This window comes from Python bivittatus, unplaced genomic scaffold, assembly GCF_059951505.1.
Source record: "Python bivittatus isolate LINGU-HERP-01145 unplaced genomic scaffold, Pbiv_v1 ctg000270_np1212, whole genome shotgun sequence".
Lineage (NCBI taxonomy): Eukaryota > Metazoa > Chordata > Lepidosauria > Squamata > Pythonidae > Python > Python bivittatus.
The window spans coordinates 2,185,308-2,203,435 of NW_028277050.1; the positions used below are offsets into that span (position 1 = coordinate 2,185,308).

General features: G+C 39.3%; 1 protein-coding gene across 1 annotated transcript; it reads right to left on the reverse strand.

Moving 5' to 3' along the window:
* Nucleotides 1-390: 390 nt before the first annotated feature.
* LPCAT3 (lysophosphatidylcholine acyltransferase 3) lies at nt 391-16,923 on the reverse strand. Its single transcript, XM_007420407.4, has 13 exons — nt 16,617-16,923; nt 8,790-8,897; nt 8,574-8,680; nt 8,288-8,381; nt 7,998-8,035; nt 5,603-5,781; nt 5,235-5,343; nt 4,127-4,213; nt 3,223-3,389; nt 2,031-2,178; nt 1,010-1,168; nt 783-909; nt 391-697 (listed from the first exon to the last, which is right to left on the reverse strand). Exons 1-12 carry the CDS (start codon nt 16,744-16,746, stop codon nt 793-795), a joined length of 1,443 nt encoding a protein of 480 aa, XP_007420469.1. The 5' UTR covers nt 16,747-16,923; the 3' UTR covers nt 391-697; nt 783-792.
* Between the last annotated feature and the right edge of the window lie 1,205 nt (nt 16,924-18,128).

Genomic DNA, 18,128 nt, shown 5'->3' on the forward strand with positions numbered 1-18,128 from the left:
TATCTCTTCCAAGTGATCAGGAAAAATAGAATTATCTGAGCAAACACTTTGGCCAAAGTCTACTCACCACTGCTGAAAGTGTATCAGGATTGCTATTATATGTAAACAGTTACCTGTACAAAGAAGAAAAGCCTACTCAGTTGCTGTGGTGCACATCGTTAAAGGCACAAGAACAAGGTGTGAAGATAAAGTTGGGTAGCCTTCATGTGCACACAGAAGACAGGGTCAACCTCTGAAGAATCACCTAGCATACCACATTTAACCATGTTCCTCATTCTTTGCCATAAGCTACAAATAACACTAGTCTGCCCTCACAAAGAAAATCCAGGTAGGAGTAGAAAAATAGTACCAGCTCCAAAATCTGGTGAAAAGAAGCAGCTCAAGCATGAATGAAAAACCAACTGGGACCAATTTTATCTAGTGGAATTGGAAAGTAAAAAAGTCAGGCAGGTGCTCCATTCCTAGATGGCAGCTGTATCAAGTGCTTTACAATCATCTGACATTGCAGAGATGGAAGTGTCAGTGGGGAGAGATAAGGCAACCTGTAGAAAGGGTAGAGAGGTTTACAGTCTGTTCCCCTCAGTTTGGGGTCTTAACCCCTGTGCTCTTTCACCCCAGTCACTCTGTAAGTTTGTCCACAGCAAGTTTGGCAGGTGATGCTTCAACCATCCCATAATAAATGCACGCATGGTACAATCTGAAAGAGGAAAAGCAGCATAAATCAGCTAGATATCACCTGAGACCACTGTGCTCTAGTGACTAGTCAGAAAGATTTCTCTCACCTTTTGGTTCTTACTCAGCTTTCTTTAACTTTTCTTTTCGTGACACAAATACTTTCCGGAAAAAAGGCAGTGTAAACAACAACGTCAAGAACAACACATGACCGATGAAATAAATAGACTTGTATACCTGCAAAAGAGTATGAGGAAGTCAGTGTGCTATTTCTTTCTCCAGCCAGTAAATAGAGGGGAAATGCCCTCTTTTCTAGAGAATCTCGCTGCTTTGGTACCTTAATCCACTTTTCCCAGCTAAAGAGGCAAAATGGTACTAGAGAATATCCCATGAACATCCAGTGAATAGTTTGCTGAATCACATAGAAGAAAGGCCGCAAGATGATGCTTGAAGCCAAAGCAGCCAGAAATGGACTGTTGTTTATCAGGCTGATAGTCTGCAATTACACAAACAACAAAACCATAATAAGCTTTAAGATTCCAGATGAACAAACAAAACATGGCTCTGTGCTGCTTACCCATTTTTGCTTTTCTTCCTCTGAGAAAAATCTCTTTGTTGAGCTTATTGCCATCTCTCTAGAGCAAGGGTTGCTTCAACCATTGTTTGAATTCAAATTATCACAAGTTGGCAATCAGCCTCACAAACTGCTTGGCTTGACACTGTTTTGGGTTCATCAAGGTAAGAGAGTCTTTTCCTAAGCCAATGTATTACAGCTGTCAACCACTTTAAATAATGTAACCTGCATTAGCTTGAGTCATTTCTTTTCCTGCAGGGATTTATATTTACTAACTTCTTCAGGACACTGAAATGCACAGACTTAAATTTTCTTTCATTCTCTAAAGAGTTCAACTTAACAACTTAGCAGAAAAGTGTCACCGAGGAAGCCCAAAAGCAACCCTCAGCGTTTAAAAATTCTTGCATATTCTAATAATTGCTGGGTTCATCCATGGTGCTAAGATGTAATTTGAAACAGCCTGATTCAACAAGCTATGGATCAACAAAATACAGCTTCAGGGGCTCCTGCTCTTACTCCTTTCACCAGAATGAAAGCATTGTTGCACCGCATATTCCATTCCTTTGGAGCATAAGTGCAATGCTGCACATAAAAAAGAGGTGGAGTTCGCGGCACAACACTGATTTTGTCAGTTTGACCCTTCTTACTCCCCCATGGATGCCACTATACAATTTTGTCACTCAATCTATCATTCATTCAATCTGACCAGTTTTTTTTTAAGTGGATCGAGATATTAAATATTATCTAGAATAATGCTGGCATCATTTCTTTAAAAGTTCCTTACCTGCCTCTCCACAATGACAATCAGGAACTCCATTTGGAAGCAAATTAGATACCCACAGTGTAGCCCATGCCAGACTGCCAGGAAAAGTAAAGATACTGCTTGCGATAGCAACTTGTTTCCCAGGAATTTCAGTCGTTTGTAGATATAGCTAAGAATGGAGAACAAAATGTAACACGGTCAGGGCAACTGACAACATCATTAGTTTGTTTCTCCAGAAAGGCACGCCAACAAAGTCCAAGAAACTGTCAACATTTTATCTTTCTTTAACTTCAGGCTGCTCAAAGAATATAGGCCAAATACTTAAAATTTAGCAGGCTCTAGCTTTGAATAGTGTGAGAATACAAGTGATGCTTACTAAAACTTCCAAGTATAAAAGGCACCTAGTGGAAACACCAGTAATCAGGGTATTTCTGAGTAGCTCCTTGCTATCAGCCAAAATAATTCCCAAAGTCTCATTGATTTTTTTTTTTTTCTGGAGGTGGGGGAAGGTTATAGCTGCCTTTCATCATGGAACAAGGCAACATACATTGAATTCTTATTCCCATTCTAGGCATTCACTAGCCTAAGTGTCTTAGTCTCAAGCTGTGTATCCTCTGCCTTTCGAATCAAACAGGGAGGCTTAACAATTTTCTTTTTCTTCCTTTCTTTCCTTCTTTCTTTCTTTCTCTTTCTTTCTTTCTTTCTTTCTTTCTTTCTTTCTTTCTTTCTTTCTTTCTTTCTTTTTCTTTTTTCTTTCTTTCTTACTTTCTCTCTCTCTCTCTTTCCTATCTATCTATCTATCTATCTATCTATCTATCTATCTATCTATCTATCTATCTATCTATCTATGTATGGCTGCCCTTCTCACAAGAGTGTGACCACAGCTGCTCTTTTTGGAAGACTGCAGTGGGTTGGGCAATGATACAAAGGGGACAGGGCTTGGGAGTTTTCTCTGTTTCTGTCTTATGTGTTATGTTGCTCAAAGTGGTTGGGAGCCATGCAGCTGATTTTCTGCAGTAGTGGTCAGAAGCACTCTGGGATCTGCAAATGGTTCACCTCTTGCAAATGGCCTCTTGCACACAAAGATCACCTAATCTCTGCAAGCATAGTCTCATCCCTACCCCCATCCCATCCGGGTCCTATGACCACTCTTGCTCTCATTGCTTGAGGCTGACTCAAGCTGTTCTGCAGAAAACAGCCAAGTTCTGCTCACCGGGCTACCCAGGTATTGGTGTTAGTATTGAAGGAGGCAATTGTTCCTGTAAAATAAGGAGTTGTCTCAAACAACCAGACTTTCATGTTGGCACAAGCATCCCACTGTGGTATCCCCTTTTCATCCCTTCCATTGTAGCCTAGCCCAGTTAGGATGCAAACTCCTTCCTGAAACAAAAATGACAAAGGATTAATAAGGTATGCCAGTTAGATATTATTCTACCCAACCTAATTAGCAAAACAGATTTGCAGGGCCACTTCAATGCCTGGATTGGTGACTAAACACAATAATGGGCTAGATGAGGGAGAACAAGCTAAAATTAAATCCAGTGTTGGTCAGTAGCGAAGTGGGCTCAAGATGGGACTTAGCCTATCTCCCGGAAAGAAGAGACCTCCAGCTTGATCTGGATTCCCAGGTGGCAGCTGTGGCAAGGAATGTACATTTGAACAATTACCGCAAACCCACCAGCTACAATGATTCCTGAACTGGTCACATTTAGCAATCTTTTCCCCACCTTGGTCACACCCTGAATTGGTTATTGTAACACATTCTATGTGGGAGTAATCGTGAAAAGTAAACCCAAATTGCTTTTTGGATACAGTTTAAAGGGTTGATGACAATTTTTAAACTAACAGACTACCTGAGAACTGCCTCTCCTGCCCAGCTAAGAGAGGCCTAACTATCATTTGGGAATTTGTCTGTGTGTGTCTCTCTCTAGATGCATCTCTCTTGCCAGGGCCTTTGAAGATTAACAGTTCTATTATCTATGTTCTAGTTACTTGTTTTTATCTTTTTCTATTCAGTATGTATTTGTCTGTTGTTTTAGTAGCTGGATCGGCCCTTTTCAAAAGAAAGCTGACCCCAAATCAAGAAAACAAATAAATTGGCCAACTTCCAGACTTACCGTCACTAGCCAACAGGTAACATACTTGTAAAGCATTATCTTTCCCCAGATCAATATATAAAAGCAGCGAAACCAGAAGGGCTGTTCCTGCAGTGTAAGAGGACATTTGTGAGATCAGAAGCCAAAGAAAAAACTTGTATGAATAAATTCCTAGCACTGACCATGTTTTAAATTTTAGTTTCCTAAGGGGGCTTATAGTATTAAAAAATACAATTCAATATCATAAGCCAATCATAACAGTATTTTATAGTTAGAGCTATTTTTGAAATATCAAAATAAAAGCACATAGTAAATACAAAAATGTTTTTGTTTAAAAGCCAGAAGGAGCAAGTTTGTTTGTAATAGTCCAACATTTAATCACAGGGTTCATCTTAGGCACAAATAAGCCCAACTTCAGAATTTGATGGTATCTCAAATAGACCATTCTCAGAAATATCTTTCCCTGGTCCCAAACCTGGGAACACTATTAGCATACAGAAGAAACCATGGCAGACAAAATGTGAGAAATTGTCAGGGGCGTGTAAACCCAAGTATTTGTGTGCGTGTATTCCCACAGAGAACATCTGAGAATTTCACAGAGGTGACTCATGAAATGGGTTTGCTGCTGTAGACATTAGCAATGCATGTGCTATTGCTCTTCTTCATTCTTAGAAGAAACCACACCATATACCACTTATAAACAATGTAAACTTTCTAAAGCGGAGGGAGGATGTGTGCATGTGTGACAAAGCAAAGAGCGGAAAAAAATTAGCGTTTGGTGGTAGAAGAACTGATACTAAATGATTTTTTTGGTGCTGTTTTAGATAGAAGGGATGTTTCATTTGTACTCGCAGATGACTAGAGCAACCTGCTCAATCTGATGCCCTCCAGATTGGTTGCATTTCAAAGCTTGCATTGGCTTGAAATTCTGGGAATTTAAATTCAGCACATCTGGATGACACCAAATGGGGGAAGAGTAGTTCAGACAGCTATGGATTCTTATGCAAGAGATAATTGTTATAAAGTTTCTTGTGAGCTAAACTGTCATCCTAGTATATCCAAATGCTGTTTTTATCTTTAATTTTATTCTCCATAATATGAAGTTATAGATCCCTCCAGCCCTACTTACCAGATAGTCATCAGAGATAAGGTATTCCTCAGATATATAAGGTGATGCTACAGTGTAGATTATCATGAAGGAAACGCCCAGAAGTAGACGCTTAAGAGCAGGAACAAAGCTGTAACAAGTGACAGAAAATTCAGACTCCCTGTAGTGTCATATTTCAAAACGAAGGGAATGTGTGGTTTGGCTGAAATGGATCACAAAACATCAGCATTTCGCAACTAAAAAGTACCCCTATAAAGAAGCTAGAATCCCCAAATGGTTCCCAATGTAAATGGTATTAATGTTGGACTACTTTGGGAATTGTTCAGATGTATCTTCAACCAGAGATACTTTGGGAGTTGGTGCACAGAAGCCTCAGCATGGAAGTTTACCTGTTGGGTCTTTGGCCTGGAACATCAGTCAGCTCACCCTTTACCAACTTCTGATATCGTGTCATGGAGAACTGAGGGCCCACCATGAAGGCACCATAGAAATAGGAGAAACCAGAGACCTCAAGCAAAGTAGGAACTCCCCGAACAGCAAACTGTTGTTGTTCAGGGGTTAGGGATTCCTGCACCATGGTAAGAAAAACACCAACATTAGAACTCTTAAGTTAAACCTTTCCTGTAAGGTTTTGAATCTCAAAGGAACTTGGTTTCCTACACCTAGACTTTATTCAGAGTTCCAACTGCTTGACATAATGAAAACTATGTTAGGAGAAAAAAAGTAATTGCTTTGAATGTTATTGTAAAGTGCTTCAAGATGTTTTTTTAATGGGAAGTGGTATATAAAAAGAAATAGAACTCCATTGTACAAAGGTGGTGTATAGAATTGTAAAATTAAAAATAAGATGAAAAAAATATTTCCTTTCCTGTTGCACCCTTGATGCAATAGGCATTTCGAGTGCTTGCCAATTACACAGTTTTATCAGTTTAGTCTTTGGTACTACAGCAACAGACATGGAGGTAGAGATAACCACAGCAGAACCCATGATAAGCTGAAGGTTGCAGCATCTGGGAAGGTTACCAATATCCCTTTTCAAATACTGCCCTTGTAGCAGTTTAACAGGCGACATGTTCCAAATGGGTAAGAAACCACTCCCTGCACAAAACATGGATACAGACAGACACCCTCCCATTGTCCTGACCCAAAAGTGCCCGACAGAGCTGGAGGTTCTACGGATGCCAGCAGAGAGAGCTCACACAAATTTTCTATGTTACTTTCTTCTTACGCCATTGCTATCTGTAGTCTTTAGCCAGATACCTGAAGGTAAGCTGATGGAAAATTAATCTAAGCAAGTTAAATAAGCGAATGTAGTATATTCAAAATAAAAATTCTAAATTGCAATATTCCCATCAAGTCAACAATTTTTTAAAGAATAATTGCAAACATGTTTATTACAACGTGTAACAAGGCTAAACATTTAAAATTGGAAAAGGAGAAAATAAAGGTATTATTTTGTATATTGAGTTTAATTTCCTTATTTCAGCTGTTATTGTTTTCACAAGGTCAACATTTGGAAAAAGCCTGTTTCCATCACTCTGAAGCAACATACTGCACCAATAAAGGTGATTTTCCTAGAATTTGGCCTCAATTAGTAGGACTGCCTAATTTGGTTTTGAAAGAGAATTGGGAGCAATTCCATTATCTTCAGATCTGGGACTTCAGAGACTGCTCAATGAATTCTGTTCCATTGTCTCTGAGTATATCACATAGGATGGGGAAGTGGGGGCTTTAGCTGCTGGTATTTGTACTCATACAGTCGAGTCAGCTTAAATGAAGCAGCATAATAGGTTAATAAACAAACAAAATAAATACATTTACAAAAATAGAGACTTTAATTAATCTTAATGTGCCTGCCTCTCAACATTCTCATGAAGAACCTTTGCTATAATTTAAATATCTCTGTACTGGCTAACATTCAAGTTGCATTCCTGCAGGATCATTCACTTCCATTTAGGAATGAATCTGTACAATAATGGTTTCAGCCACAAAAAAAAAATCTCACCCTTTCTTTAATTTTAGTTTAATGTAGGACTTCGAAAAGCCCGAATGCGTGCAACTATTCAAATAAATGTGGTTAGCCTCTACCTTGGAAGCTTTCACTTTGAGTTCTTTTAAGGTCAGAAGTGATACTATTGTCTTTAATGCAGAAGAGATGGTGAACCAACTTTAAAGTTCCAATTCACAAGGAGGGTTACTACCCTCATTGGTCTAATTTGTAGATCTTCATCTAAATGGAATACAATGATATTTCTGACTGGTCAATGATGCAATGTTCTTTCTTGCTTTAATCTTCCATATATATTTAATGGAAGCAAAAAGAAGTGATAAAGAAAGTTTGCACCGTTTTATATTAAGGAGTGAGGGTGCCACCACCTAAGATCTGTGAGATGCAGGAACGTTTCTCTCTGCTTGAGACTTTTTGAAAGAGAGTACAATAAAAACAAATGTCTGTAAGTTTTCCTTCCCTTAATAAACACATAATTTTAGACCAAAAGTTTATAGCTAAAGAGATATAGGTCTGCTCACCAGCCTGACATCTATCTAAGCTTCAGTTGCTACAAAATTTCTTTCTCCTTGACCGTAAATTCCCAGTAAGTATCTACATTTCATTTTGAGGTTTCAATCTGAATGTGTGATGATTTCTACCTTATAAAGAATATTCTGGAGATGTCTTTACATTCACAGGTGATCTGGCATGACTCACAGAAGTGCTTTTAATTTCTCTTCTAAATCCAATTCATGTTTAGAGAATAATGGAGGGAAAAAATTGATTATACTCACCTCTTCCTTCCTGCCTTCGTAGTAATCAATAACCAAACCTACAAAAAATATACATTGTCAAACAAGAGATATGCCTATTGAACACTTTGGGGGATCTATTATTATAGAACTACTCTGGATCTAGTCATAGCTGAGCTAAGACACTACTGGGTGTCAGTAGTCAATTGTGTTTGTTAAAAATACAAGAACTCTGGGATCTCCAGGGCAATAAACTAAAACAGCAAGACTGAATATAAAGGGACCAGATGGAAATGTGTGGGTCAGAAACTGTGTGGAATGAAATTACTTACCAATCAGCTTGAGAGTCAAGACACAATGTGGCATGGTCCATTTGATGTCATAGTGCTCTGTGGCCGTGAAATAATAGCCAGCCATCAAATATGTCTGAAAAACATTAGCTAAAATCACATGCTATTGCACAGATTCTATTTTCTCTACCCCAAGTTCCTTCATAGTGCTTGTTGAGCCCATCAGACCCAGACAAAATCAGAATTCCACAGAAAAGCATGAAGGGAGAGAATATGTTCATTGGAGTTGGGCGGCTAATACGTTTAAATAAATAAATCAATTCTTTACCATCTGAAAGCAGAAGGTAGTGGCAATGGCAGTGACTGTGCGACCCATGAGCCTCAAGATGAGAAACTGAACGAAGACACATATGAGAGAGTGACAGAACTGTGGCCCTAAGAAGGTAAACAGAAGTGATTACAAACCATACAGACAAGCAGCATTGCACACCCTCCCAGACTCTGGTGCTCACTAGTAGAGTAGTCCGTTTCTCAGCCCCCTTACCAAAGTTGAAGTAGGCAAGTGAAAGTCCCATTATTGTATTATAGAGGTGAATGAGGTAGTCATTTTTCTGGAAAAGGAAGTAGCGCTGGAACAAGGCAAAAGGGTACCCTAAAGAGAGAAAACAACTGAAATCAATACAGCACATTTGTACTTTCATAAAGGCTAAATTATACACAGTCCTATATTTTGCTCTTCTATCCAAGAAGTAGGCCACTCTTTGATAATCGAGGGCCACAGCTAATGTTTTGGGGAAACAATAAGCTATAAAATGGGTAAAGTGACCTCACACAAATGGGCTGCATTTTTGGAAGGAATGCTGGGATTTAAAAAAATGTGATAGAGGCTTATTCAATATCTTTCAGGTGTTTCTCATCTCAGCATGGTAGAGACCTCTGCTATCAGTTTTCAGAAATAATAGTCAGAAGAAGCTAGAGAGGGTGCTAAAGTGGGGCTAAGGTCCATTTGTGTAATAGATGACTGTGAGGACTGAAACGAACGCAGTATGAGCGTTTACTTATGTCAGTAGTTCTACTCAAAGATATAAATCTACAGTATAAAACTGGAAACAAATGTAAATCTAGCAGTTGCAGAAGATAATTGCTTACTGTCCTATATTTCCAGTAGCAAGCTCTTCATTACAGTGGAGGCAAATACAGAAGCCTTCTAACACCACCAGATATTTTCTTTTTATTATTTTCAATTGGAAAAAATATTCAGTTTTATTATTACAACTGTGAATTTCTAATAACTAAGGAACCATATTTCTTTTCCACCATATTGGAGACCACAGTTATTATAGCTTTCTATAGTTAAATACATTTAAATGAATTTTATCTATCCAAATCTCCCTGAACTGATTGTTAGAAACTGAGGAAGATGATCATTCAAACAGTATGAGTGACTTCAAATATTATGAATGACTTCAAATACAGTATTAAGGGTAACAGAACTCAGGAAGAAACAGCTAATAAACCTTGCTTTGACCCTCTAATGATAAGTACTGGTGTAATCCTTCACTTTCTTTTCTGCCTTCCATACTGATGTTGGATAGCTAGAGCCTTACAGAACTGCAGTGCACCCCAGCACATATAGTCCAAGTTCCTGTTTCAAATAAGCAGCACAAATTCCACATTTCACTCTAAAATAGCCATAGGAAAGCTTCTGGTAGAACTGCAAAAGGATTTCCTGAATTACTTCCGCTGAAGATATAGTCCCCAATTAAGACAGTTATCTTGTCTGTTTGATCACAATATTTTCCTATGTTTTATAAAGAGATATAAAATATTCGTAACCTAGCCTAGGGTACTAATATTTCATATCTTTTTATATAACATTTTATCTTTCTCAAATGCAGCATGAGCTTCAAGAAGAGAAGACACCTCAGCTCACTTCTGCTTTTTTTGTCTTTGGCCAGGTTACACATGCAGTTTCACAAACTGAGCTTTTGAAACAAGACTCGCCACATTTTGTAATATGTACATTTTTCTCTCCACTAGAATAGGCTCTGTTGGAAATATGGCTACCCAGCTGTCATATAATGTAGAAGCAATATCATAACTGGATTTCACACTCTTCTCCCCCTCTGAATCAACATGCCTATCTCAAGCTTTCTGGATTTTAATACTCAGTTATGAATGAATATACAGTGGGGCAAAAAAGTATTTAGTCAGCCACCAATTGTGCAAGTTCTCCCACTTAAAAAGATGAGAGAGGCCTGTAATTTTCATCATAGGTATACCTCAACTATGAGAGACAAAATGGGGAAAAAAATCCAGAAAATCACATTGTCTGATTTTTTAAAGAATTTATTTGCAAATCATGGTGGAAAATAAGTATTTGGTCAATATCAAAAGTTCATCTCAATACTTTGTTATATATCCTTTGTTGGCAATGACAGAGGTCAAACGTTTTCTGTAAGTCTTCACAAGGTTTTCACACACTGTTGCTGGTATTTTGGCCCATTCCTCCATGCAGATCTCCTCTAGAGCAGTGATGTTTTGGGGCTGTCGCTGGGCAACACGGACTTTCAACTCCCTCCAAAGGTTTTCCATGCGGTTGAGATCTGGAGACTGGCTAGGCCACTCCAGGACCTTGAAATGCTTCTTACGAAGCCACTCCTCCGTTGCCCGGGCAGTGTGTTTGGGATCATTGTCATGCTGAAAGACCCAGCCACGTTTCATCTTCAATGCCCTTGCTGATGGAAGGAGGTGTTCACTCAAAATCTCACGATACATGGCCCCATTCATTCTTTCCTTTACACAGATCAGTCGTCCTGGTCCCTTTGCAGACAAACAGCCCCAAAGCATGATGTTTCCACCCCCATGCTTCACAGTAGGTATGGTGTTCTTTGGATGCAACTCAGCATTCTCTCTCCTCCAAACACAACGAGTTGAGTTTAGACCAAAACGTTCTACTTTGGTTTCATCTGACCATATGACATTCTCCCAATCCTCTTCTGGATCATCCAAATGCTCTCTAGCAAACTTCAGATGGGCCCAGACATGTACTGGCTTAAGCAGGGGGACACGCCTGGCACTGCAGGATTTGAGTCCCTGGCGGCATAGTGTGTTACTGATGATAGCCTTTGTTACTTTGGTCCCAGCTCTCTGCAGATCATTCACTAGGTCCCCCCGTGTGGTTCTGGGATTTTTGCTCACCGTTCTTGTGATCATTTTGACCCCATGGGGTGAGATCTTGCGTGGAGCCCCAGATCGAGGGAGATTATCAGTGGTCTTGTATGTCTTCCATTTTCTAATTATTGCTCCCACAGTTGATTTCTTCACACCAAGCTGCTTGCCTATTGCAGATTCAGTCTTCCCAGCCTGGTGCAGGTCTACAATTTTGTTTCTGGTGTCCTTCGACAGCTCTTTGGTCTTGGCCATAGTGGAGTTTGGAGTGTGACTGTTTGAGGTTGTGGACAGGTGTCCTTTATACTGATAACAAGGTCAAACAGGTGCCATTACTACAGGTAACGAGTGGAGGACAGAGGAGCCTCTTAAAGAAGTAGTTACAGGTCTGTGAGAGCCAGACATCTTGCTTGTTTGTAGGTGACCAAATACTTATTTTCCATCATGATTTGCAAATAAATTCTTTAAAAATCAGACAATGTGATTTTCTGGATTTTTTTTCCCATTTTGTGTCTCATAGTTGAGGCATACCTATCATGAAAATTACAAGCCTCTCTCATCTTTTTAAGTGGGAGAACTTGCACAATTGGTGGCTGACTAAATACTTTTTTGCCCCACTGTATAACTTCTACAAACTTCCTTCTCACTTACAATTCCACAAAGGGACACTCTAAATTTGTACATTTAGTCTGGAATTTTAGGAAATTTATTCTCTAGCTTTTGCAGAATTCATCCCAAAAAGCTTCCAGGTAGCTCCAACGGCTCAAACCCATATTACCTATAAGCTACTTTATATATTAGGTTTAATGATTTCCTGAGGGAATCAAAGGTGTTAAACTCATCGGGTTTGTCTAATTTTCCATAGCACTATTAGCAATACTGTAGCTCAAGAACTTGGGAACATTTATGTAGAAAATGAAAAACAACACTGCAATCCATTGCCTCTGATTTGCTTGTTTACACCTCCGGCTAAATACATTTATGAAGATTATAAATTTATAAGACTCAGTTCCCAAAAGCAGCACCGGGACAAAACAAATGCATACTGTACAATGTATTCGCATGTGTGTTATTTACCACTTTCTCTCTTTTGCCTCTCAGAACAATGCCAGGCTTAGAAAATGTATACTCCTGTTTCAAATAAACAAGCAATTCTAATGGCAAATGTGTATTTTTAAGGACCAAGTTCATGCAACATTCTGTACATTATGATTGGAATCATGATGCTCATATCTCTTGCAAAGACAGCACAAATACTGTCTCTTATATCTCCAAATTTATCTATGTAGCCAGAGAAGCAAAGGATGCCAAAGAAAAATGCTGATTCTCACAATCCAAAATGATACAAACTTTAGGAAGTATACATACTTTGAAAGCTACTTATGTGGAACTGCCCTAAAATGAGAGCCTCTAAACCTTGTAAGGCTGTCAGTCAAAACACTGCATATTGTCTAGGCTCATGTAGAAATAATGGCCCACTCTGAATATGCATTTATTTATTTAAAAGATTATATGGCAGCCCATCTTAAGCAACTCTGGGCAGCTCACAACACTACTTTAGTTAATATCCCATCCCCACCAATGTATTTTTGTGCATTATAAACTTTGGAAGAAGCCCTTCTCTTTGTTCTCTGCCAACAAAACTGACAGGCAGAGACCATGGATTATGATTCTCCAAGAGAGGAGGGTTTCTTTGCACGTCTACTTTAATCTATATTATTTGTTCAGTATATGTATGCTTTAGTTCAGAGATACACTCGTATTTTTCAGCTTTTTAATTTAAATCAGAAGTGCTTTATCTCTGTTATGCTGCTTTCATAATGTTTTATCCTTTTTTGTATGTATGCTTTACATGCTTTTGTTTTATTTGGATTTTTGGCACTACAAACCATCTTAGAAATCTGAGCAACAGGTTTGTAATTCTTCTAATAACATTAGCAATAGATCCAAACTGTTTGAAAGTTCCTTCCATGAAAGCTGCATTGAAATGAATTATTACTGAGCAAATGAACAAGGACTAGGGAAAGATACCAATGGAATCTGCAAGACTATTTCCTGATTCCACGTGTGCAACAGTTTTATCCATTGTTCTTTTATTATTGCTCCCCATTCATCAATAAGTGCCACCTTCTCCCTTCAGGTTATACCTGCCTTCAAACTGCATTACAAACAATCAACACACTATTTTTGCTACAGTTACACAGTCCACATTAACAAGAGCAAAATCATCACCATTACTATAATCTAGTCTACTCAGACTGCCTGAGGCTTGGGGCCTCCAAGGTTTCTCTATGAAGGACCACAACACAGTAACAGAGCTTATGCTTTGCATGCAAACATTTCTATCCCAGCACCTACAGATAAGATTTTACCCTGCTTACTTAAGATATTACAAAGTGCTGCCAATCACAGAAGGCAGGACTGAACTGCATGACCCGGGGTCCTGACTTGGAGGTTGGACTGCAGAACATTCTTCTCAGAAACAGGCTATGGAACAGATTTCAGAACACAAGTGAGATCTGATGGCACAAGTGAGAATTCATGGCAATGTAGCAAACTTTCTTCAGTATGGTGTCAAATGGTACAGCAATATTGCTATACCAACAAGAAAATGTATATAAGCATAAGAACTCAAAAAATCTGAATGTTAAGGCTAGTGACAATTGACATATAGACATACTAGACATATAGACATACATCAGATACTGTATGCTTCTTATATATAATTACATTTGTGTGTTAAAAGCTAATAGAGAAAAATCTGAGAAGCAAGCAATGGGAAAGCTGACGTGAAAAGGTAAAAACTTCTATTCCATATAAACTTGAGAATCATGACAAGCCACAATGCTGAATACATGTTCCAAACACAGTCATTCTGAAGATCTTACACAATACCCTTGGAAACCTGTAATTAAGCACACATCTGAAATGAGAAAATATCTACAAACTGCAGTAGTCCAACACATACATCTGCCATACAATCACCTTGGCGTTGCCTTAAAATAGCTGCCACTGAGGTGCGGGAGCACACAGAAGAAAAATGGAAGGTGCAGCAGCAGTCACCTCCTCAACATACAAGTCCTAGATTAATAGAAACAATGAATGTAAACACAAGTACATCCCGTATTTGATCTTCAAAAACTGGCAGAAATACATTAAACTAGCACTGCTCTGTTGTGAGATTTGTAGAGAGGTTCTTCCCATATTAAAGGAGAAGTTTGGGAGACAACTGAGTAGATACTTTTAGCTACAGGAGAGAGAAGAACAACTCCCTCGACAGAAAAGCTAAGATTTCTATAAGAGATATAGAGCTAATGACTATTGGTTCAAATGGCTTTTGTGACTTTGAGATGAAGTAAGATGCTGAGATCTTCTGTATAAATAAGTGGACCCTACCTTTATGTATAAATATCAAGTTCCTCTTAATTTGCTCTTCAAGGGTACTCTTGACCATCAGGAATAGGAAATGGAAGGAATTATGTAGTTCAAATAGGTAGCATTCCCTTGGCAAGATGTGCTGGATTTTGTCAGTATCTGATCTCCAGAGTTTTCAATTGAGAAAGCATCACAATAACTAACCAAAAAATCAGCAGATTTCCCTTCCTCAAAAAATAATCAGTTATGATCCTACATTCCCACACTCTTCTACTTAATAACTTAGCCACTCCTATGTGTTACAAAAATCTTTCACTTGTATGGGCGTGTGAGCGACTATGAGAAACAATAGATATATAGGATAAGCATTGATTAGTTTAGAGATAGCATTCCTTATATACAGCTAATATTTCTAACATCCCAGTTTTGAATATATTAGGCAGAATTAATTTTCAGAGATCAAACAAAGCTTATATGCCATGTTGCTGAGCTCAGGATCATTGTGATTTAACTTCCTCTGGTATACATTACCATCTTTGCAAGTGATAATATGGTTTTCTTTATAGAAAATGAGAAATTCCCACTGATCCCAGAAAGATTCAGAATCGCTGTTCTCGACTTAAACACATAGAATAATAACTTCTAGTGTAGCATGGTAACTAATATAAGCAAATGATACCTGTGTTTTTTTTCTTACTAGTACAAACACTCACAAAAATATTTCCTCTCTCCTGTTTTGTAAGAACACAATATAGCAGTAGTTCCATCTGGAACTATAATTACCACCTTCTCATGTTTCAGCATCAGAGATATTTTCAGATATCCAGGCCTAGTGTTAATTTTCGCAATTTAGATTAACACACTGAGATAGAATGTAAGCAGTCATCTTCCTTTTCCTAAATATGCATTTAGGAAAAGGAAGACATCTACAAGCTGTAACATTTTAAAGTTTTGCCAAGCCTTGAGATTATGATTCATGTTCATTTCACATATTTAACCAACAGATCTCCTAAGAAAAACAATTCCTCATTCAAGCAACTATTGCCAGCTGCTAACTACTGATGCAAAAGGCAGATAGAAAGGCTCATGTATTCTTAAGAAACGTCTATGAGTGGAAGCTGGAGTGAAAAAGTTGCTGTTCCCGCAAAATAGCTTTGCTATCCCTTCTCTTGCCCTTTTTTCAATCAGAGTTTACTATTCTAAATTTTAATGGGAGAATGCAACCAGTGGGGGATCACAGACACAGAGAAGTGTGGTCAACTCCTGGCTATGATAAAGAGGAAAAACAAAGCCCTGTAACACTTTAAAGACACTTCCCCAAAAGATTTTGCAGACACCCCTGGGGGCATATAAACGAGAAGAGTCAGTAGGTGCAACTTGTCATGCAGAGCAAGGCTGCTCGCTTATCCAGTTCCCTGTACTACACAACCATTAACGGGGTACAGGAGCCCCTACTGCCCCCTCCCTCGTCGAGTGTCATTCAGAAGAGTCTGCTGCTCCAGAGCTTTATGACAAACCGGGACTGACGCCAGACATCTGTAAGGCAATAAGGATGACTATAAATGCAAAAAAGGTCTGTCCTGGAGATCATCGTGTCAGATCAGGCGTGAAGGGTCGCCGAGCCCAGCAGGATCCAGTTTCACGAGGGCCGCCCCAACCCTAGTGAGAAGCCCAGTCGCCCACCCCGACCCCTGCCTCAACTTGCCCCCGGGAAGACAGGAAGAAGCGGGGCTTTTCAGGCATAAGGGGGGCCAGGGCAGGCTCGATCCTTCCCTCGTGGCCCCACACTGCACCGCTCGTCCCTCCCCCTCGCCCTGTTACTCACCCAGGAAGATTGAGAGGATGAGACGAAGTGCCTGCTCCGAACTGCCCAACGACTTCGCTATCTCCGCCAGGCTTATGCCGAACCAGAGCCGCACCTCGGCGGCGATGGCGCTCCCAGGGTATTCCGCCATCTTCTCCGCCGGGCCACCCAAGCGAACCCACGCCGTTACCCCTTTCGAACCCGGTAACAACCGCGGTAGTAGTACCGCCGCGGCGGCCCCCGCACCTAAACCACGCCCCTGCCGACTTTTCCCTCGCACCGATTGGTTTCAAGACTCCCGGCTCCCACCTTTCATTGGCTAACAGGTGGCTGAAGGGTGGAGCAAGAACTTCAACGCTTAACTGAGGCAAAGGTTAGCCACACCCCCTTTGCCCCCCCCTTACGCACACACGTGAAGGGGCATCTAGCTTGTTGAGAGTTGAGGGAAGCCATTTCTATTGGGAAGGAAGGGTGGCGTCCAGAGCGTGAGGCGGTTCTCAGCTTTTCATTGGCTGTCCTAAGACAGGAGAGAGCCAGAAAGGGAGGGGGTCAGGAGGAGGAGGTGTTGCCGAGGTTACTGTCGGACACAAGGAGGCAGACTGGAGGGAGTGGGCGTGTTCCCCGCCGGAGGTCTGAGGGTTCCTCTCGTGGTTCTAGACCTGTCAGTAGTGAAATAGACCCCGCCCATTCATGAATAGTCAAGTAAGTGGAGGCGCGCAACTTTGCCCGGCTTGCAACGTGAACATCTATTTTTCCCTTCATTGTTCTTTACACTATTGTGTACGTATGCAAATTTATTCCTTGAAAATAAATACTTAACTTTGTACAGTATTTGCTTAGAATGAATGCACTACCTGTTACTATCTGAAAAATTGAACAGGCATATATGCTCTTCTTGGGGTTTTTTTTTGTTTTTTTCAATATTTTATTTTATATTTAAGGAGGCAGAACTGAGGAAAGAAATTTTCCTTCATATCCTGTTACTTTAAAAGCAAAGGGGCAACTTTTTTGGATTATTTAATAATTTTCTTAGCCAAATAGAACATTATTAATAATAATAATTATTATTATTATTATTTGCCTAGCCAAAGAAGCATTTTAAAAAGTCTTGGATGTTTTTATAGAGAATAGAGATGAATTCAAAATTTAAAATTATTTGTTATTGTTATTAAAATAATATTTTAGCATTCTCTAAAACCACATCAAAGATTAGAGCAATTATTCAACATTATTATGTTATTCTAAATTATTTCTGAATGATTTTTATTACACTTATATTTTATGAAATATTTTACTTATGCCACTGGATTGGAAATTAAATTTAACGTGGATTACCTCTGGGTTTTGTGTATACAGTATGCCACTCTGCACTGTTGGGAGCAAAGCCGCATAGAGATGTTAGCAATAAAATACGCCCTGGTAAATAAAGATTTTATTTGGAAAAATTTAGAATAAATCTACAATATTTACGTCCTGCTTTTTGATTACTCATCAAAAATCACAAATCTCAGACAATGAAATTACCCTTAGAAT